A 22,107-nucleotide genomic window follows, 5' to 3' on the forward strand; every position below is an offset into this window, starting at 1 on the left:
ACTCTTGCCATGTCCGAATACGTCCAGGAGAATCTAAAAAAGGGCTTTATCCGTAAATCCTCCTCTCCTGCCGGAGCCGGATTTTTCTTTGTGTCCAAAAAAGATGGCTCCCTACGTCCTTGCATTGACTACCGCGGTCTTAATAAAATCACGGTTAAGAACCGCTACCCCTTACCCCTCATCTCTGAACTCTTTGATCGCCTCCAAGGTGCCCACATCTTCACTAAATTGGACTTAAGAGGCGCTTATAACCTCATCCGCATCAGAGAGGGGGACGAGTGGAAAACGGCATTTAACACCAGAGATGGACACTTTGAGTATCTGGTCATGCCCTTTGGACTGTGCAATGCCCCTGCCGTCTTCCAAGACTTTGTCAATGAAATTTTTCGTGATCTGTTATACTCCTGTGTTGTTGTATATTTGGACGATATCCTAATTTTTTCTGCCAATCTAGAAGAACACCGCCAGCATGTCCGTATGGTTCTTCAGAGACTTCGTGACAACCAACTCTATGCCAAAATTGAGAAATGTCTGTTTGAATGCCAATCTCTTCCTTTTCTAGGATATTTGGTCTCTGGCCAGGGACTACAGATGGATCCAGACAAACTCTCTGCCGTCTTAGATTGGCCACGCCCCTCCGGACTCCGTGCTATCCAACGCTTTTTGGGGTTCGCCAATTATTACAGGCAATTTATTCCACATTTTTCTACCATTGTGGCTCCTATCGTGGCTTTAACCAAAAAAAATGCTGATCCCAAGTCCTGGCCTCCTCAAGCAGAAGACGCCTTTAAACGACTCAAGTCTGCCTTTTCTTCGGCTCCCGTGCTCTCCAGACCTGACCCTTCCAAACCCTTCCTATTGGAGGTTGATGCCTCCTCAGTGGGAGCTGGAGCTGTTCTTCTACAAAAAAATTCTTCCGGGCATGCTGTCACTTGTGGTTTTTTCTCTAGGACCTTCTCTCCAGCGGAGAGGAACTACTCCATCGGGGATCGAGAGCTTCTAGCCATTAAATTAGCACTTGAGGAATGGAGGCATCTGCTGGAGGGTTCAAGATTTCCTGTTATTATCTACACCGACCACAAGAACCTCTCCTACCTCCAGTCTGCCCAACGGCTGAATCCTCGCCAGGCCCGGTGGTCTCTGTTCTTTGCCCGATTTAATTTTGAGATTCACTTTCGTCCTGCCGATAAGAACATTAGGGCCGATGCTCTCTCTCGTTCCTCGGATGCCTCTGAAGTTGATCTCCCTCCGCAACACATCATTCCACCTGACTGCCTGATCTCCACTTCTCCTGCCTCCATCAGGCAGATTCCTCCAGGAAAGACCTTTGTTTCTCCACGCCAACGCCTCGGTATCCTCAAATGGGGTCACTCCTCCCATCTCGCAGGTCATGCGGGCATCAAGAAATCTGTGCAACTCATCTCCCGCTTCTATTGGTGGCCGACTCTGGAGACGGATGTTGGGGACTTTGTGCGAGCCTGCACTATCTGTGCCCGGGATAAGACTCCTCGCCAGAAGCCCGCTGGTTTTCTTCATCCTCTGCCTGTCCCCGAACAGCCTTGGTCTCTGATTGGTATGGATTTTATTACTGATTTACCCCCTTCCCGTGGCAACACTGTTATTTGGGTGGTCGTTGATCGATTCTCCAAAATGGCACATTTCATCCCTCTTCCTGGTCTTCCTTCTGCGCCTCAGTTGGCTAAACAATTTTTTGTACACATTTTTCGTCTTCACGGGTTGCCTACGCAGATTGTCTCGGATAGAGGTGTCCAATTCGTGTCTAAATTCTGGAGGGCTCTCTGTAAACAACTCAAGATTAAATTAAATTTTTCCTCTGCATATCATCCCCAGTCCAATGGACAAGTAGAAAGAATTAACCAGATCTTGGGTGATTATTTGCGACATTTTGTTTCCTCCCGCCAGGATGACTGGGCAGATCTCCTTCCATGGGCCGAATTCTCGTATAACTTCAGGGTCTCTGAATCTTCCTCCAAATCCCCATTTTTCGTGGTGTACGGCCGTCACCCTCTTCCCCCCCTCCCTACCCCCTTGCCCTCTGGTCTGCCCGCTGTGGATGAAATTTCTCGTGACCTTTCCATTATATGGAGAGAGACCCAAAATTCTCTCTTACAGGCTTCTTCACGCATGAAGAGGTTCGCGGATAAGAAAAGAAGAGCTCCCCCCGTTTTTTCCCCTGGAGACAAGGTATGGCTCTCCGCTAAATATGTCCGCTTCCGTGTCCCTAGCTACAAGTTGGGACCACGCTATCTTGGTCCTTTCAAAATTTTGTGTCAAATTAATCCTGTCTCTTATAAACTTCTTCTTCCTCCTTCTCTTCGTATCCCTAATGCCTTTCACGTCTCTCTTCTCAAACCACTCATCCTCAACCGTTTTTCTCCCAAATCTGTTCCTCCCACTCCTGTTTCCGGCTCCTCGGACGTCTTCTCGGTCAAGGAAATTTTGGCTGCCAAAAAGGTCAGAGGGAAAAATTTTTTTTTAGTGGACTGGGAGGGTTGTGGTCCTGAAGAGAGATCCTGGGAACCTGAGGACAACATCCTTGACAAAAGTCTGCTCCTCAGGTTCTCAGGCTCCAAGAAGAGGGGGAGACCCAAGGGGGGGGGTACTGTTACGCCGAGCGCTCCGGGTCCCCGCTCCTCCCCGGAGCGCTCGCTTCACTCTCTCCGCTGCAGCGCTCCGGTCACGTCCTCTGACCCGGGGCGCTGCGATCCCGCTGCCAGCCGGGATGCGATTCGCGATGCGGGTAGCGCCCGCTCGCGATGCGCACCCCGGCTCCCCTACCTGACTCGCTCCCCGTCTGTTCTGTCCCGGCGCGCGCGGCCCCGCTCCCTAGGGCGCGCGCGCGCCGGGTCTCTGCGATTTAAAGGGCCACTGCGCCGCTGATTGGCGCAGTGGTTCCTATTAGGGTAATCACCTGTGCACTTCCCTATATTACCTCACTTCCCTTGCACTCCCTTGCCGGATCTTGTTGCCTTAGTGCCAGTGAAAGCGTTCCTTGTGTGTTCCTTGCCTGTGTTTCCAGACCTTCTGCCGTTGCCCCTGACTACGATCCTTGCTGCCTGCCCCGACCTTCTGCTACGTCCGACCTTGCTTCTGCCTACTCCCTTGTACCGCGCCTATCTTCAGCAGCCAGAGAGGTGAGCCGTTGCTAGTGGATACGACCTGGTCACTACCGCCGCAGCAAGACCATCCCGCTTTGCGGCGGGCTCTGGTGAAAACCAGTAGTGGCTTAGAACCGGTCCACTAGCACGGTCCACGCCAATCCCTCTCTGGCACAGAGGATCCACTACCTGCCAGCCGGCATCGTGACACCAATAATTATCAGCTTCGGAAGTTGAGTTGTTCTTTTCTGTCTGGCAAGTCAACTTCAGCAGCTCATAAGTACTGAAAGGATTAAGATTTTTTAATAGAAGTAATTTACAAATTTGTTTAACTTTCTGGAGTCAGTTGATATATAGAAAAAAGTTTTTTCCTGGATAATCCCTTTAAATGTCAGTACCACTTTAAATATATGCTATTTCACTCTGGTGGCATCCACTGTATTCAGCATCTATACTTCTTACCATATGGAGATTATTGGAGCCTAAGTTTTATTTTTTTACTATTTATTTATTTATTTATTTTTTTTTGCTTTTGACAGAAAGACTTATGTGCAGCTCTCCTTTTAATGTATTTTATTTTACATTTTCTTCTATAGATAATAACCATTGAAGATTTCTCGCTAGAAATTTGTAATCACTTCCTCACATCATTCAGCCATGTTACACAAGCAAAAGTATATATCGAAGAAGTTCCATGGAGACGCTTTGAAAAGGTATTTGTAGTTACTTTGATGCCTACCATTACCAATATGCCCCCATTACTTACCATACCCATTATTATGCCCGCATTACTTACCAAACCCATCATTATGCCCCCATTACTTACCATACCCATCATTATGCCCCCATTACTTACCATACCCATCATTATGCCCCCATTACTTACCATACCCATCATTATGACCTCATTACTTACCATACCCATCATTATGCCCCCATTACTTACCATACCCATCATAATGACCTCATTACTTACCATACCCATCATTATGACCTCATTACTTACCATACCCATCATTATGCCCCCATTAGTTACCATACCCATCATTATGCCTCCATTACTTACCATACCCATCATTATGACCTCATTACTTACCATGCCCATCATTATGCCCCCATTACTTACCATACCCATCATTATGCCCCCATTACTTATCATACCCATCATTATGACCTCATTACTTACCATACCCATCATTATGACCTCATTACTTACCATACCCATCATTATGACCTCATTACTTACCATACCCATCATTATGCCCCCATTACTTACCAAACCCAACATTATGCCCCCATTACTTACAAAATCCATCATTATGACCTCATTACTTACCATACCCATCATTATGCCCCCATTACTTACCATAGCCATCATTATGCCCCAATTACTTACCATACCTATCATTATGACCTCATTACTTACCATACCTATCATTATGACCTCATTACTTACCATACCCATCATTATGCCCCCATTACTTACCAAACCCATCATTATGACCTCATTACTTACCATACCCATCATTATGCCCCCATTACTTACCAAACCCATCATTATGACCTCATTACTTACCATACCCATCATTATGCCCCCATTACTTACTAAGCCCATCATTATGCCCCCATTACTTACGATACCCCTCATTATGCCCCCACTACTTACCAAACCCATCATTATGCCCCCTTTACTTACGATACCCCTCATTATGCCCCCATTACTTACCAAACCCATCATTATGCCCCCATTACTTACCATACCCCTCATTATGCCCTCATTACTTACCATACCTAGCATTAGCTTCATCCCCTGAGTGCTTGACATGCCTACCATTACCATTATGCCCCCATTACATACTATGCCTACAGTCCACCTAGGGTTGCCACCTTTCTTGCAAAAAAAAAAAAATACCGGCCATGCTAATTTGCATAATTAATTATATATGCATAACATCACAGGATACACATATGCGGGGGTAATTTTGTCCTATTCTGACCCTGTAATTTTTTTATTTCTCCTTATACGGGCCTGTATCAGGGATCATTTTTTGCGCCCCGATCTGTAGTTTTTAACAGTACCATTTTTTGTTTTGATGTGACTTTTTGATTGCCCTTTTTATTAAATTTTGGAGTTGCAATTAGTTACTAACTACAACTCCCAGCATGCCCTGATATAGCCTGTGGCTCAACAGCTGCCCCAAAGGAAAACTACAACTCCCAGCATGTTGGACTATATAGTATAGGTCAGTGTTTCCCAACCAGGGGGGCCTCCAGCTGTTGCAAAACAACAACTCCCAGCATGTCCGGACAGCCGTTGGCTGTCCGGGCATGCTGGGAGTTGTAGTTTTGCAACAGCTGGAGGCACTCTGGTTGGGAAACACTGATATAGTATATGGTGCAACAATGTGGGAGTTGGAGGATTGGTTGGATAAATACCGGCTATTGCATTGCCGGTACTTTTAATATAAAAATACCGGCAGGGTGGCCAAAATACCGGCTCTGCTGGTAAAATACCAGCCAGGTGGCAACCCTAAATTGACCAGATTATGATCATAAAAAGATGTCCAAAAGACAACAGCTTTTAGGAATGTCCACCTTTTGCCTCTATCCTTCCAGCAGTCTCCTACAGGGACATAGATTATACATTTATCTAAATGTATTCAAACTCCAGGACCTGGGGCTTAGTCAGAGAAAAAGATGAAAAATGACATTTTGCAATTTACCTGTCTTGGTTTCAGAATGGAGTCCAGCATGTTCATGCATTTATCCATTCATCGGAGGGAGTTCACTACTGTCAAGCAGAACAGCAGCGAGGAGGTATGTGCTGAAATAGTACGTATAGTAGTAGTCTTAGTAGGCTAGGTTGGTTTCTGCACAGGTTTTATTTTTCTGGCATATTTGGAAAACTGCCACTTCAGTTTTTGAGCCAAAGCCAGAAGTGGATCCATGAGGAAGGAGAAGTACACGTCCTTCTTTTATATTTCCCATTCCATTTAAATCCATTTATGGCTTTGGCTCCAACAGCCCCAGCTGTTGTAAAACTACAACTCCCATCATGGGAATTGTAGTTTAGGAACATTTGGAGGCTGTAGTGGTGCAGTGGTGATCTCCTATACTGGATACCAACTCGCTTTACGGCCGGTATCCAGTATGCTGCAAAATACAGAGTAGTCTGTCTGCATAAAAATACATGACCCCTATTTTCATTTTGGATTTTGTTAGTAAAATGTAAACATTTTTTAATAAATGTATATTAAAAGTCTTCTTATCAGTAGTACTACAAAATATGAAAAGTTTTTCACAATGACAGTGCCTCTTTAAATCTCTGCAGTTCACTGGTTTCTATAATTGCGCAAATATTTATCAAGTCCTGTGCACCTTTTTGGTAAATTTTGAGCAACTGTGAAAACAATACACGAAGCAAACGGGTAAAATCTTTACTACCTTACACCAACATTGATAAATGTCTCCCAATTAGAGTGAGGTCCTGTGGATCTCTGTGTTGTAGGGTCTGTGGGGGGAATTTATTATTTATTGCTTCTTTCAATTTCTCAGAGGTCTTTTTAAAAATTAAGAAGTTATCTTATTGGATGCTTCAGGCAACTGCACCAATATTTCTCTGCACAGATTGATTTTGATACATCTGCCCTTATGCCTGTATCCTAGAATATGTATCTTCTCTGCAGGTCAGCCTGTTCTTCATGGTGGGATAAAAGATATCAGAGTTCTGAAGACAACACAGTCTGGATTTGAGGGTTTTCTAAAAGACCGATATACAACACTCCCGGAAGTAAGAGATCGTTGCTTCTCAACCATAGTCGACTGCAAATGGAAGTATGGCTACTATAAAGGGGTCAACTTTGATTCCACCTGGTAAGTGACTTTGTGTCCAGTGAGATAGGGTCAGGTAGAGCATATGGTTATTTTCATTGAAAGGCTAACATGATATTTTAGTGGCTTAGAGGGGTACTCCGCTGCTCAGTGTTTGGAAAACACTGTTCTGAACGCTGGAGCCGCTGCGGGGAGCTTATGACATTATAGCCCCACCCCCTCATGATGTCACGCCCCGCCCATGTACAGAGCCCTGCTTGTCCTCAGTGTACAGAGCCCTGCTTGTCCTCAGTGTACAGGGCCCTGCTTGTCCTCAGTGTACAGAGCCCTGCTTGTCCTCAGTGTACAGAGCCCTGCTTGTCCTCAGTGTACAGGGCCCTGCTTGTCCTCAGTGTACAGGGCCCTGCTTGTCCTCAGTGTACAGGGCCCTGCTAGTCCTCAGTGTACAGAACCCTGCTTGTCCTCGGTGTACAGAGCCCTGCTTGTCCTCAGTGTACAGAGCCCTGCTTGTCCTCGGTGTACAGAGCCCTGCTTGTCCTCTGTTTACAGAGCCCTGCTTGTCCTCAGTGTACAGAGCCCTGCTTGTCCTCGGTGTACAGAGCCCTGCTTGTCCTCTGTTTACAGAGCCCTGCTTGTCCTCGGTGTACAGAGTCCTGCTTGTCTTCAGTGCACCGAGCCCTGCTTTTCCTCAGTGTACAGAGCCCTGCTTGTCCTCGGTGTACAGAGCCCTGCTTGTCCTCGGTGTGCAGAACCCTGCTTGTCCTCGGTGTACAGAGCCCTGCTTGTCCTCGGTGTACAGAGCCCTGCTTGTCCTCAGTGCACAGAGCCCTGCTTGTCCACCCTCACTTCCTGTATTTGGACTCCTCACAGAGACACAAAGACAATAGCTGTAGGGACAAAAATATACACAGTTTTTAATCAATGTATATTACAAATATACATATAATGGTATTATCTACATTATATAAAGAGTTTTTGTTGACGACAGGTACACTTTAAATAAAGGGCACCTCATTGGGAACCAGGTTTAAACAGCATTGCCTAGGAAATGTGGCCCTCTCATTTTGTAAATGAAAAGTTAGTGCTCCCATGCTGGAACTGTTGGGTTGTGGGTTGAGTGACAGTATATAGGTGAGTTTGGACCACTTACATGCCTAGCCTTCTGAGAGCAGTACAACCTATATCTTCCTAACTATAGAATATTCTGTATAAAATATACTGCTAGATGTCTATGTTTTTAATGTTACATAGTGCCCAGTATTGGTGCTTCTTGTTGAAGATGGAAGAGTTCAAGGGTGGATATCACAATGCTGCTCCCTAGAGAGGGTGCTGAGTTTCTGTTTGAGAGCCTGTTAGCTACAGGGTGCAGATAAAGTCTTAGCACCTCAAACAGTGATGGCCACGATGTATAGTGGCAGCTATAAGGCTCACTAATACAGTGCCAACCGTATGTATAAAATGCTAATTCCCACCCCAATGGTGAATAGTCATCTCCTCGTTTCACCAAGTGATTCTAACCCTGGGAGGTTACAGGCTCCTCAGTCAGATAGAAGAAGATAGAAAGGGAGCGCCCAGGGCAATGAACACTGAGACACTTGAAGGAAATGTATAATCTATGGTTCCCGGCAGTACAACACTTATGTCACATAATCTTTAGGGATCTTATGCCTGCATCCTCTAGCCATGACAATATAGATATTTACTAAATTGAATATCTGGTTAATGAATTTTTTTTCTCTCTAGGAGAACTATAAAAGAAATTATCCTTGACAAATTTGCAGGTCCATATGACAAAGGAGAATACTCTCCATCAGTCCAGAAGACTCTGTATGACATCCAAGTGCTGAGCCTGAGCAGCATTCCTGAGGTATAGCAGATAAAGCGGCTGATACCCAGCACAATTTGTAAATACGTTCAGGGTATTCTCTGCCGTTCTGTCAAAAATATCTATGCTGACACACACAATGGAGTTAAAGGGGTACTCCGCTGCTCAGCTTTTGGAACAAACTGTTCCAAACACTGGAACCGGTGTCGGGAGCTTGTGATGTCATAGCCCCGCCTCTCATGATGTCACACCCCGCCCCCTCAATGCAAGTCTATGGGAGGGGGCGTGACGGCAGTCACGCCCCCTCCCATAGACTTGCATTGAGGGGGTGGGGTGTGACATCATGAGGGGGCGGGGCTATGATGTCACAGGCTGCTGTTTCCAGCATTTGGAACAGTTTGTTTCAAATGCTGAGCAGCGGAGTACCCCTTTAAACCCTATTACATATATTCCGTGGGCATTTATGAAGGTTCTCATACTCTTCTCTTACACTAGTAGTAAAATGAAGGGAATAGTATGACCATCATACTCCTTTCAGGCCCGTCCCATACATTTAGTGGGTCCATGAAGCAAGGGGCACAGTATTCTATTCGGGGCCTGTTACTGTGCATTTATACTTGCATAAAAAAAATGCAACGCTGCCACGAGGAACTTCCCGGGGTGACATCAGTCTATCTGGTGGAAGTGCAATGTAGAAATTATTGGAATAAAGTTCCTCTAAATGAAGGCGCTGGTCCCCAAGTTTAGTATGAAGATTTTATTAGCGACACGTTTCGATCCCGGAAGGCCTGATGAAGATCCCCATCCGGAATCAAAATGCGTCGCTAATAAAATCTTCATACTAAACTTGGGGACCAGCGTCTTCATTTAGAGGAACTTTATTCCAAAAATTTCTAGATTATGATGGGTGGAAGATTATAGTAAATATGCTTTTCAAATGGGGGTTAAATAATTTTTTACATTACACAGGAGTAGTATAGTCAAAATTATTTGCATCCCGTTGTGCCCGGGCTGCAAAAAAAAAAAAAAATAACTTTAACTCACCTTCCTCGTTCCCCCGTTGCGCCATTATAGCTGTTTGGTCCTCCGGTCCACTCTTTTTCCTTCTTCCGTGTGCACGGATCGTCACACTGCAGTCAGCGTATTGCCGGCCACAGCGATGTCGCACCTCGGCCGGTGATAGGCTGAGCGCACTGTCATGTAAGGAGCCTGGTTCCCTCTGTGTGTAAAGTACTTGATATGGTGTAGTGCTGTATAATGGCTTGTATTATTGGCACATTTTCTAAATAAATCCCACTTACATAGTATGTGAATAATAATAAAAGCCATGATTGATTTTATTTGTATTTATGTGACTCCAATTGTTTTGGGGTAAAATGAGAGGACTAAGTGCCATTAACATACTGCAATGAGAGGACTAAGTGCCATTAACATATCAACGTGAGAAACTGTATGTGGTGATTTTGTATGTCCTTTAGGACTTTGTGATATAACATATCTGAACATGGTCCTAGATTTGGTTTGCAGATTGTAGTAGTGTGTTGCGTAGCCAAAAACCCTGCGCATTTAGTGTGAACTGCCGCAGTTTAGCAATGTGTTTAAAGGGGTACTCCCCTGGAAAACATTTTATTTTATTTTTTTATAAATCAACTGGTGCCAGAAAGTTAAACAGATTTGTAAATGACTTCTATAAAAAAATCTTAATCCTTCCAGTACTTATCAGTTGTTGTATGCTCCACAGGAAGTTCTTTTCTTTTTGAAATTCCTTTCTGTCTGACCACAGTGCTCTCTGCTGGCACCTCTGTCCATTTTAGGAACTGTCCAGAGTAGGAGCAAATCCCCATAGCAAACCTCTCCTGCTCCTCTTCCTTGCTTGACAGTTGTACTTAGTAATAACACCTTTTATTTTACCATAGGCTATACGGCACAACAAAAAAAACATTATTTCATGGGGAGATTGAAAAAAACAAAAACAAATGCAATTTTACAACTTTTGTAGGGTTTCATTTTTACACAGTGCACTTAATGGTAAAAAATAACATGTTCTATTTATTCTGTGGGTCAAAACAATTAAAATGATACCCATGTTTACACGCTTTACTATTATTGTCCTACTGACCCCTGTTACTGCCTCGTTTTTCCGTATACAGGGCTGTATGAGGGCTCATTTTTTGCGGCGTGATCAATAGCTTTTATTGGTACCACTTTTGTGTATGTGACTTTTTTATTTCATTTCATTTTTCTGGGATGTGATGTGGCCGAAAAGCAGCAATTTCTGACTTATTTTTAACGTTTACTCCATTCACCATACGGGATCATTAAAGGGGCACTCCGGAGAACTAAACCCATAGCTCATCCTTTCCTTCTCCCCAACCTAAGTAATTGAGGTGTCCCGGTACCGTATTGCATCCAGTACCTAGTGTAGAGGTCCCCAAAGTCAGAGTAACTACGTTCAGGTAGGGTTCCTCAGGTGGGACAGCCCCTAGTCGCCTCTCCTTAAGTATAACTGTAATGTTAATAAATGTAGATATTAATAATTATATCTATATTTTATAGAAATGTAAAGTACTTACCTTGTTCAGCGTCGCAGAACCTTCGGTCATGTCACCATGCTAGTAACCTCTATGGTATGTTGTAGGACCTTAGGAGGTCCTTGGGTCACGTGTTACCCACAAATCTCTGTAATGGTGATTGACATCAGTATGAACCAATTAGCTTTAGTCCAGCCCCTGCCCATATAAGGGAGCTGCATCCAATTATCGCTCTCTTGGGTTGCTGCTCTCGTGGATGCCGGACTAACAGGACGGTGCTACGCAACTTTCAAAGACACGCTAGGCCTCAAAACTTCCGGCCTCAGCAGAACCAAAACCGTGAGTTTTACTCTAATTCCTGCTAATGCTACCGTGACTACTGGACCGCAACTAATTCCCCTAAATCCAGTGGAACAACGCATAGTACTAAAAGACTCTAAATGCTAAAGTCCCAACCTTTGTCAATCTCCAAGGAAAGCTGTTGTTATGCTTAGAGACTGTTATGTTAATGAAGCTTGCAGAAAACCTTCAGTAAAAGTTAACACTGTTTCAGAAAACTCTCCGGTTGTGGACAATACATTATTATCTACCTCAAAGCTATTATCATCTACCTCCCTATCGTTCCTGGGAAGGACGGTGGTAGGAAAAGCTTTATTGAGGAGCCCTCACTCTGGCGTCACGAATAGCAAGGGTTAACAAGCACCCTTTATTTACCGCACAGCTACACTCCCCATACCCTACACCCCCCCCCAGGCTATTACATATTTGTCTAAATATCATTCATTATCTATATAGTGCAGTTTCCCTGTTATGGCTACGTTCACACTGCCGGTTGTCTCCAGCAGTGTAAAGCCTGTTATTTTAGGATCGATAAAAATGTTTCCTCTGGACAAGTTTTGATAAATCTCCCCCCATGGTGTCTTTTATATGTCTGTGCCTCCATAATGTAGAAAAATTTTTTTTTTCTCCTGTGCAAAGTATAAAAATGGGTATTTCTAGTGCTGAGTACTGAAACGTGTTCTCTCTCCCCCTTCCATACCTGTCCCTACTTGATTAACAGTCAACTGGAAGCCGAGCCCTGTTTCCAAATCTTACACGACCTGTGCACAATTTGTATGCATAGAGCAGCAGTGAGATTTGGAAAAAGGGCTTGGCTTCCAGCTGACTGTCAATCAAGCAGGGAAAGGGGAGGGAGGAGGCGTTCAAGTCCTCAGCACTGCAGTGGCTTTGAAAATGTCTCTTTGACACTTTTGCACAGGAGAATTGCACAGGAGCACCATGTGTCTCCTTATACTAACAGCATCTAAAAGTGTTAACAGATTGGAATGTGAATTGCAGCTGACAGATTCCCTTATAGTGGAAAACTATTTTTTTTTTCTTATCAACTGGTGCCAGAAAGTTAAACAGATTTGTAAATTACTTCTATTAAAAAATCCTAATCCTTCTAGTATTTATCAGCTGCTGTATGCTCCAGAGGAAGTTGTGTAGTTCTTTTTTGTCTTGTCCACATTGCTCTCTGCTGCCACCTCTGTCCATTTTAAGAACTGTCTGGAGCAGGAGAGGTTTGCTATGGGGATTTGCTCCTACTTTGCACAGTTCCTGACATGGACAGAGGTGTCAGCAGAGAGCACTGTTGTCAGACAGGAAATAACAACTCAACTCAACTTCCCCTGTAGCATACAGCAGCTAAGTACTGGAAGGATTAAATCATTTTAATAGAAGTCATTTACAAATCTGTTTAACTTACTGGAACCAGTTGATTTTGGGGGGAAAAAAAAAAAAAGTTTTCCACTGGGGTACCCTTTTAAAGAGTCTTATAAAAGATGTTAGAAATAGATAGAATTTTTTAACCAAATCTTTTATGTCTGTCTTGGAGAGTGAGGGCCACTATTACAGATCCACCCAGCTTTCCTAGAGTGCTGCATGGAAATCTACCAAGTAAGCTATATCCCATAATATATAACTATGGAGATTTGTTTTTCAGGAGCCAGGGAGAGCTGGGTATTAAAAATACTTTTCAGTCACTTATTAGTAAAACCTCAGTGTACCCCAGCTCCCACAGAAGTTGCCACCCAGCTTTTCCTGAATTATGAATTTCAGATCTGCCATAATTCATCTCTTTCTCACTTTGTGTACCGTAAGTCGGCGATTTGGCAGCCATTCAGGTTTCTAGGGAAATTATGGGGCATCCTTTTTGGAAATTAAGTTAAAAGGGTACTCCGCTGGGATTTTTTTTTCTTTTCAAATCAACTGGTGCCAGAAATTATACAGATTTTGTAAATGACTTCTATTTAAAAATCTTAATCCTTCCAGTACTTATCAGCTTCTGTATGCTCCACGGGAAGTTCTTTTCTTTTTGAATTTCCATTCTATCTGACCACAGTGCTCTCTGCTGACACCTCTGTCCATTTAAGGAACTATCCAGAGTAGACGCAAATCCCCATAGCAAACCTCACCTGCTCTGGATGGTTCCTAAAATGGACAGAGGTGTCAGCAGAGAGCACTGTGGACAAACAGAAAGTAAATTCCAAAAGAAAAGAACTTATACAGCAGCTGATAAGTACTGGACGGATTAAGATTTTTATATAAAAGTAATTTATAAATTTGTTTAAATTTCTGGCACCTGTTGATTTAAAAAAGAGAGTTTTTTTTTCCAGTGGAGTACCCCTTTAACCTCTTAAGGACGCAGGGCGTATGGATACGCTCTGCATCCCAAGTCCTTAAGGACGCAGGGCGTATCCATACGCCCGTGGGAATTCCGGTCCCCACCGCTAGCCGGTTGGGGACCGGAGCCGGATGCCTGCTGAAATCGTTCAGCAGGCATCCCGGCATATCGCCCAGGGGGGGTCATTATGCCCCCCCATGTTGGCGATCGCCGCAGATCGCTGGACAATTCAGTCCAGCGATCTGCGGCGATTCCGGGTCAATCGGGTCTCCAGTGCCCCGAACAGCCAGAGCCTGCAGGGGTGAGGTGGCACTGGTGCCACCTCACGATCGCCCTGATTCGTCGGCCGGATTACCGGCCGACCAATCAGGGCGCCTGCTGCGGGCGTCACTCCCGCACCCGCTCCGCCCCTCTTCTGGAGGGCGTGAGCGGGTGCGGGAAGACGACCCCGGGTGCTGGGGACCCCGATCCCCGGCGTCCATGTTGGGATCGGGGCCCCAGGAGCGACGGCGGCGGCGAGGGACAGCCTGCGATGGAGCAGCAGCAGGAGGTGAGTTACAGCCTCCTGCTGTTGCTTAGCAACAGCTCCCAGCATGCAAAAAGGGCATGCTGGGAGCTGTAGTTATGCAACAGCAGGAGGCAGACCACCACAACTCCCAGCATTCCCTTATGGGCATGCTGGGACTTATGGTTTTGCAACATCTGGAGGCACATTTTTTCTATGGAAAAGTGTACCTTCAGCTGTTGTATAACTACAACTCCCAGCTTGCACAAACAGCTAAAGTGCATGCTGGGAGTTGTAGTGGTGCATCTGCTGGTTGCATAACTACAACTCCCAGCATGTCCGTTGGCTGTCGGTGACTGCTGAGAGTTGTAGTTTTGCAACAGCTGAAGGCACACTGGTTGTGAAACTTAGAGTTTTTTTTTTACCTAACTCAGTGTTTCACGACCGGTGTGCCTCCAGCTGTTACAAACTACAACTCCCAGCAGTCACCTTACACCATGCACCGTACATGCTGGGAGTTGTAGTTTTGCAACAGCTGGAGGCACACTCGTTTTGAAACACTGAGTAAGGTCACAAACTCCGTGATACATAACCAGTGTGCCTACAGCTGTTGCAAAACTAAAACTCTCAGCATGTACAGTCTGTCAGCGCATGCTGGGAGTTGTAGTTTTGCAACAGCTGGATGTCCCCCCCAATGTGAACGTACAGGGTACACTCACATAGGCGGAGGATTACAGTAAGTATCTGGCTGCAAGTTTGAGCTGCAGCAAATTTTCTGCAACAGCTCAAACTGCCAGCGAGAAACTACTGTGAACCCCCCGCCCGTGCGACTGTACCCTAAAAACACTACACTATACTAACACAAAAATAAAATAAAAAGTAAAAAACACTACATATACACATACCCCTACACAGCCCCCCTCCCCTCCCCAATAAAAATGAAAAACGTCTGGTACACCACGGTTTCCAAAACGGAGCCTCCAGCTGTTGCAAAACAACAACTCCCAGTATTGTCGGACAGCCGTTGACTGTCCAGGCATGCTGGGAGTTTTGCAACAGCTGGAGGCACCCTGTTTGGTAATCACTGGCGTAGAATACCCCCATGTCCACCCCTATGCAATCCCTAATTTAGGCCTCAAATGCGCATGGCGCTCTCACTTTGGAGCCCTGTCGTATTTCAAGGCAACAGTTAAGGGTCACATATGGGGTATCGCCGTACTCGGGAGAAATTGGGCTTCAAATTTTGGGGGGTATTTTCTGCTTTTACCCTTTTTAAAAATGTTAAGTTTTTGGGAAAAGAAGCATTTTAGGTAAAAATATATTTTTTTTTTTTTACATATGCAATAGTCGTGAAACGCCTGTGGGGTATTAAGGTTCACTTAACCCCTTGTTACATTCCCCGAGGGCTCTAGTTTCCAAAATGGTATGCCATGTGGGGTTATTTTGAGGTCCTGGCACCATAGGGGCTTCCTAAATGCGGCATGCCCCCAGAGCAAAATTTGCTTTCAAAAAGCCAAATGTGACTCCTTCTCTTCTGAGACCTGTAGTGCGCCAGCAGAGCACTTTTCACCCCCATATGGGGTGTTTTCTGAATCGGGAGAAATTGGGCTTCAAATTTTGGGGGGTATTTTCTGCTTTAACCCTTTGTATAAATGTAAATTTTTTGGGAAACCAAGCAGTTTAGGTAAATTTTTTTATTTTTTTAAACATATGCAAAAGTCGTGAAACACCTGTAGGGTATTAAGGTTCACTTTACCCCTTGTTACGTTCCCCGAGGGGTCTAGTTTCCAAAATGGTATGCCATGTGGTTTTTTTTTGCTGTCCTGGCACCATAGGGGCTTCCTAAATGCGGCATGCCCCCAGAGCAAAATTTCCTTCAAAAAAGCCAAATGTGACTCCTTCTCTTCTGAGACCTGTAGTGCGCCAGCAGAGCACTTTTCACCCCCATATGGGGTGTTTTCTGAATCGGGAGAAATTGGGCTTCAAATTTTGGGGGGTATTTTCTGCTATTACCCTTTTTAAAAATGTAAAACTTTAGGGAAACCAAGCATTTTAGGTAAAAAATTATTATTATTTTTTTACATATGCAAATGTCGTGAATCACCTGTGGGGTATTAAGGTTCACATTACCCCTTGTTACATTCCCCGAGGGGTCTAGTTTCCAAAATGGTATGCCATGTGGTTTTTTTTTGCTGTTCTGGCACCATAGGGGCTTCCTAAAGGTGACATGCCCCCCAAAAACCATTTGACGCTCCTTCCCTTCTGAGCCCTCTACTGCGCCCGCTGAACAATTAACATGGACATATGAGGTATGTTCTTACTCGAGAGAAATTGGGTTTCAAATACAAGTAAAAATTTTCTCCTTTTTACCCCTTGCAAAAATTCAAAAATTGGGTCTACAAGAACATGCGAGTGTAAAAAATGAAGATTGTGAATTTTCTCCTTCACTTTGCTGCTATTCCTGTGAAACCCGTAAAGGGTTAAAACGCTGACTGAATGTCATTTTGAATACTTTCGGGGATGCAGTTTTTATAATGGGGTCATTTATGGGGTATTTCTAATATGAAGACCCTTCAAATCCACTTCAAACCTGAACTGGTCCCTGAAAAAAAGCGGGTTTCAAAATTTTGTGAAAAATTGGGAAATTGCTGCGGAACTTTGAAGCCCTCTGGTTTCTTCCAAAAGTAAAAACTCATCAATTTTATGATGCCAACATAAAATAGACATATTGTATATGTGAATATAAAAAAAAATTATTTGGAATATCCATTTTCCTTACAAGCAGAGAGCTTCAAAGTTAGAAAAATGCTAAATTTTCAAATTTTTCATCAAATTTTGGGATTTTTCACCAAGAAAGGATGCAAGTTACCAAAAAATTTTACCACTACGTTAAAGTAGAATATGTCACGAAAAAACAATCTCGGAATCAGTCCTTAAGGTGAAAAAGGGCTCAGTCCTTAAGGGGTTAAGTAGTGGTCACCCAGCTTTTTTGGAAGCAGATAGGAGTAACTAAGAAACAACTGAATAGAATTGACATATTGTCATAAAAGGACGAAGATAATAAGGCAACTACTTCTATTCATTTCAGATTGAAGAAATTGGACTGGCATTGCCGAACAAACATTATTTTACCATCGACCTGAGCAAGTTTGGCCTCACCAACAATGATGAGGTAATGTGAAGATTTCCAATATACACTATGAGGGGTGCACAGTATTATATGCTACTGCTTGAGCCAGTGTCTCCCAACCAGGGGGCCTCCAGCTGTTGCAAAACTACAAATCCCAGCATGCCCGGGCAGCCTTTGGCTGCCCGGGCATGCTGGGAGTTGTAGTTTTGCAACAGCTGGAGGCACCCTGGTTAGGAAACACTGCCTTAAGCAGCTTATACCAGGGTAACTATAGAGAGTGCAAACGTTTCAGTCAAATCCTGAGGGTTCCCCCGTATTATGGCCGAATTCATGCATCTGTTTTATGGCACTAAGTCCCGGTCCCATGGTTGGGCTGGAATTTGTGGCCGTAATAGAAACGTAAAATGCGACCATAATACGCCCTAAGGAACCCAAAAGACCCCTCTGTTCCATATGTGAAGACCTGCACCATAAGTCATGGAACACCATTTAGGGAGGTCTATTCGCTGAGTCCTTTCAAATGACATAAGAGGAAAGCCAAAATACTTGAGATTTTTTTTTTTTTTTTTTTATCTCTGCTTAATTCCAGCAAAATAACCTTTTTTCAGACGGACCCCATTCTAATTTAATGGGACCATTAATGGGTTCCATTGCGGAACTGAGCGTCCAGCTTTGTATTTTGTGTCAAGAACGGACAACGTGATGAAGATGTGAACTTAGCCCTAGGCTTAGTTGACATCAGTGTTTGGCATCCATTCACCTAGGATCCGTTCATGTAGTTTAGTGTTTCCCAACCAGGATGCCTCCAGCTGTTGCAAAACTACAACTCCCAGCATGCCCGGACAGCCAAAGGCTGTCCGGGCATGCTGGGGGTTGTAGTTTTGCAGCAGCTGGAGGCACCCTGGCTGGGAAACACTGATTTAGTTGAAGGGATCCTAGTGCAAATGCATAAACTGATGCAAACTGTCGGCTTTTGGAAAGGATCCCTTTGAATTGCCCATCCAAATAAGGCGGGGTTCACATCACGTTTTTACCAATACGGGACCGTATACGGCTGGGGGGAGCTAAAACCTTGCGTTCCCTTATCCCTGCCGTATGCCGCCCGTGTGTAATTCATTTCAATGAGCCGACCGGAGTGAAACGCTGGTTGACTACGGTTTTAGGTGCTGTGGAAAAACCGCATATGGGGCCATAATGAGCCGACCGGAGTCACCGTTTCACTCCAGTTGGCTCATTGAAATGAATTCCATACGGGCGGCATACGGCAGGGATAAGGGGACGCAAGGTTTTAGCTCCCCCCAGCCGTATACGGTCCCGTATTGGTAAAAACGTGATATGAACCCAGCCTAACAGACCTTTTGCATTATATATATTTTTATCAGTTTATATTTATTTTATTTATTTTTTTACTCCTCCTCTTCCAGGTACAGAACCCATATATACATACACCACCCATATATACATATACTTTCTGTAGGAGATATACATGTGGTGACTAGTTGGTGCAGGTAATAGTGTAGGGTATGTTGATATGTGTTGCATATGTTGTCGTGACACCAGGGTGAGGTTTCCTTAGATTAATGGTCCTACCGCCAACCGTCCCAGAAACGGTAGGGAGAAATAATTGAATGTCCACAGCAGATATTTGATGAAACTGGAATAAACGTTACTGCATATTTTATGCAACTGCAGGTAACAGAACAGTCTTTGTATAGAGGACCGTAGTTCAGGTTCCTCACAGGTTTGCTGGGACGTCTAAGTGCAATGAGCTTTGATTGACTAGCCACTGTGCTACTGAATTTAGGATAATTGAGTTGCAGTAGTCACACAGGATTTTAGTAGTTTTGAGCTGGATAACTCACGGTTTAGCGGCTGCGGAAGATAAGGCTTCAGGCCTAGCTTGGAGCTGAGATTAGTGCTGCTTGATAGTCCGGAACTAAGGGCTAAGAGAGAGAATTAAGTGGCAGCAGCCCCTTATAGGGTGGGAGAAAGCTCATTGGCCAGCAGAACCTGTCAATCCTGACCTCTGGAACTCTGGGTATATCACATGACCCAAAGGTCCTTAAACCATAGCATAACATAAATTAATGGCACGTGACCTCTAAGGTCCTATACATAGTTATCCTATATGAATTAAATATATAAACATACACATTAAATATCAACATATTAAGAGGCGACTAGGGGTTTAGCCCTTCAGGAAAGCCCATTATCATGGAGGGACTCTGGCTGAGGGGACTCCAGACAACAGGGACAGTACATGTCCTGTACCGGGACACCGCATACACTAAGGGGAAGATTTATCAAAACCTATCCAGAGGAAAAGTTGCCCAGTTGCCCATAGCAACCAATCAGATCGCTTCTTTCATTTTTGACAAGGCCTGTGCAAAATGAAAGAAGCGATCTGATTGGTTGCTATGGGCAACTCAGCAACTTTTCCCCTGAACAAGTTTTGATAAATCTCCTCCTAACAAACCAACTTGTATAATTTAAAAGCATTACACCCACTTTTTGGAAATATATTTTGGGTCCAATAATGGGTTTATGCAGCAGTAACAGATGCCACACACCTCTTGCACACTTTCTGCCATTTTGGGGAAGCTGAGATGCAGTTTACATCTTCTTGGATCTCTTCCACCTTCTGAGCATGCTCAGTTCGACAACACGGACGTGAATTGATAGATGAAAGAATGGAGATAAACGCAACTATCTTTTGTTCGCTTCCATCACTGTAGTCTTCAATGTTTTGAACGGAAATTTGAGTACCATTGAAATTAATGGGATTCATTTGTTTCTTTCTTCGGACTCCTAAGGCGGAATTTCCAAGCGGAATCTACCAGAAAAATTCAGCTCGGAAATTCTGCTGCAGCATTTCTGCTGGGGTCCACGCATTTCCGAGTGGGCCTAACGGAACATGCAGATGTGCATAATGGCCGCCGGTGTTTTCCAGGTGGACCTTTTGCACATTTTCCACATTGTGGGGGAGATTTATCAAAACCCGTCCAGAGGAAAAGTTGCCCAGTTGTCCATAGCAACCAATCAGATCGCTTCTTTCATTTCTAACAAGGCCTCTGAAAAATGAAAGAAGTGATCTGATTGGTTGCTTTGGGCAACTTTTCCTCTGGACAGGTTTTGATAAATCTCCCCCTGTGAACCTAGCCTAAATAGAAATGAAGCGGGGAACACAAACACATATGTGAACTTGGCCTGACCCCTCAGTATTTAATCACACAATACAGGCCTCAGGCCTAGCCTGGTAGTTTTTATCCATTTATTTAAACTGCTATCTCAGTTTCTCCCTAAAATGGCTGCTACTATGATAATAAAAGGTTCAAAGAAAGTGTAAACCTAACGGTACCTTCTGTACTGTATCCTCAGAATATATCCTCACTATCCAGTTGTGGTGGTCCGCACCCCGTAGCCCCTTTATTTACTAAAAGACACAGTTCTGAACATTCAGTAGCAGCTGTATGTAGTATCACAGCTCGGACTGTTCACTTCAATGGGTAAAACGTATGATGGCGGCATTATGTTATTACTGTACAGAGGCTGGGGGCAATATGGCGGTATAATGGGGGATTCTGATGACAGAAAATAACGAATATCAAATGTTTCCACAGATTCTGCTGCCCTCAGACAAACCTTATGGAAATATCACCGGGACTGTGAGGAGAAGAACGTCCTCCAAGTTGTGACCGACAGGCGCTGAAGACTGATTATGTGAAGAAATGATTGGATTGTAGTGAAGCAGAGGAATAAATGAATTTTACTGCCAGATGAAGGATTCTGGTTCTTTCTTAGCTGTACACAAGCAGTTTCCTACATTTGTTATACAATAAGATTAGGGCTCCTGAAAAACAAACATTTTTTTTTTTTTAAATCAACTGGTGCCAGCAAGTTAAACAGAATTGTAAATTACCCTTCCAATACTTATTAGCTGCTGTATACACCAAAGGAAGTTCTTTTCTTTTTGAATTTCTTTTCTGTCTTACCACAGTGCTCTCTGCTCACACCTCTGTGCATGTCTGGAATTGGACAGAGCAGGATAGGTTTTCTATGGGGATTTGCTCCTGCTCTGGACAGTTTCTGACATGGACAGAGGTGTCAGCAGAGAGCACTGTGGTCAAACAGAAAGGAAATTCAAAAAGAAAAGAACTTCCTCTGGAGCATACAGCAGCCGATAAGCACTGGAAGGATTAAAATTTTTAAATAGAAGTAATTTACAAATCTGTTTAACTTTCTGGCACCGGTTGATTTAAAAATTTTTATTTTTTTTCTCCCACCGGAGTACCCCTTTAAATACAGACATTACTGTACTGGCCATAGTGCCTCCATTAGTGGCCCAAATCAGAGCCAGTCACAGTGCCATTATAGCACAAGCCTAGGGGTGAACATACTATCCCAGTGTTTCCCAACTAGGGTGCCTCCAGCTGTTGCAAAACTACAATGCTGGGAGTGGAATTTTTGCAACAGCTGGAGGCACCCAAGTTTGGGAACCACT

The 22,107-nt window shown here is 44.1% G+C and overlaps 1 protein-coding gene across 1 annotated transcript in view; it reads left to right on the forward strand.

Annotated features, from left to right (window-relative positions):
* LOC130283291 (uricase-like) overlaps window positions 1-21,398 on the forward strand; it is a 36,902-nt gene extending 15,504 nt beyond the window's left edge. Inside the window, exons 3-8 of the mRNA XM_056532553.1 lie at window positions 3,716-3,832; window positions 5,858-5,936; window positions 6,806-6,992; window positions 8,694-8,817; window positions 17,565-17,648; window positions 21,227-21,398. Of these exons, the coding sequence (XP_056388528.1) occupies window positions 3,716-3,832; window positions 5,858-5,936; window positions 6,806-6,992; window positions 8,694-8,817; window positions 17,565-17,648; window positions 21,227-21,301 (666 nt within the window). The 3' untranslated portion in view covers window positions 21,302-21,398. The remainder of the gene's footprint in view (window positions 1-3,715; window positions 3,833-5,857; window positions 5,937-6,805; window positions 6,993-8,693; window positions 8,818-17,564; window positions 17,649-21,226) is intronic.
* The last annotated feature ends 709 nt before the right edge of the window (window positions 21,399-22,107 follow it).

The sequence above is a fragment of the Hyla sarda genome, chromosome 7, assembly GCF_029499605.1.
Source record: "Hyla sarda isolate aHylSar1 chromosome 7, aHylSar1.hap1, whole genome shotgun sequence".
Taxonomy (NCBI): domain Eukaryota; kingdom Metazoa; phylum Chordata; class Amphibia; order Anura; family Hylidae; genus Hyla; species Hyla sarda.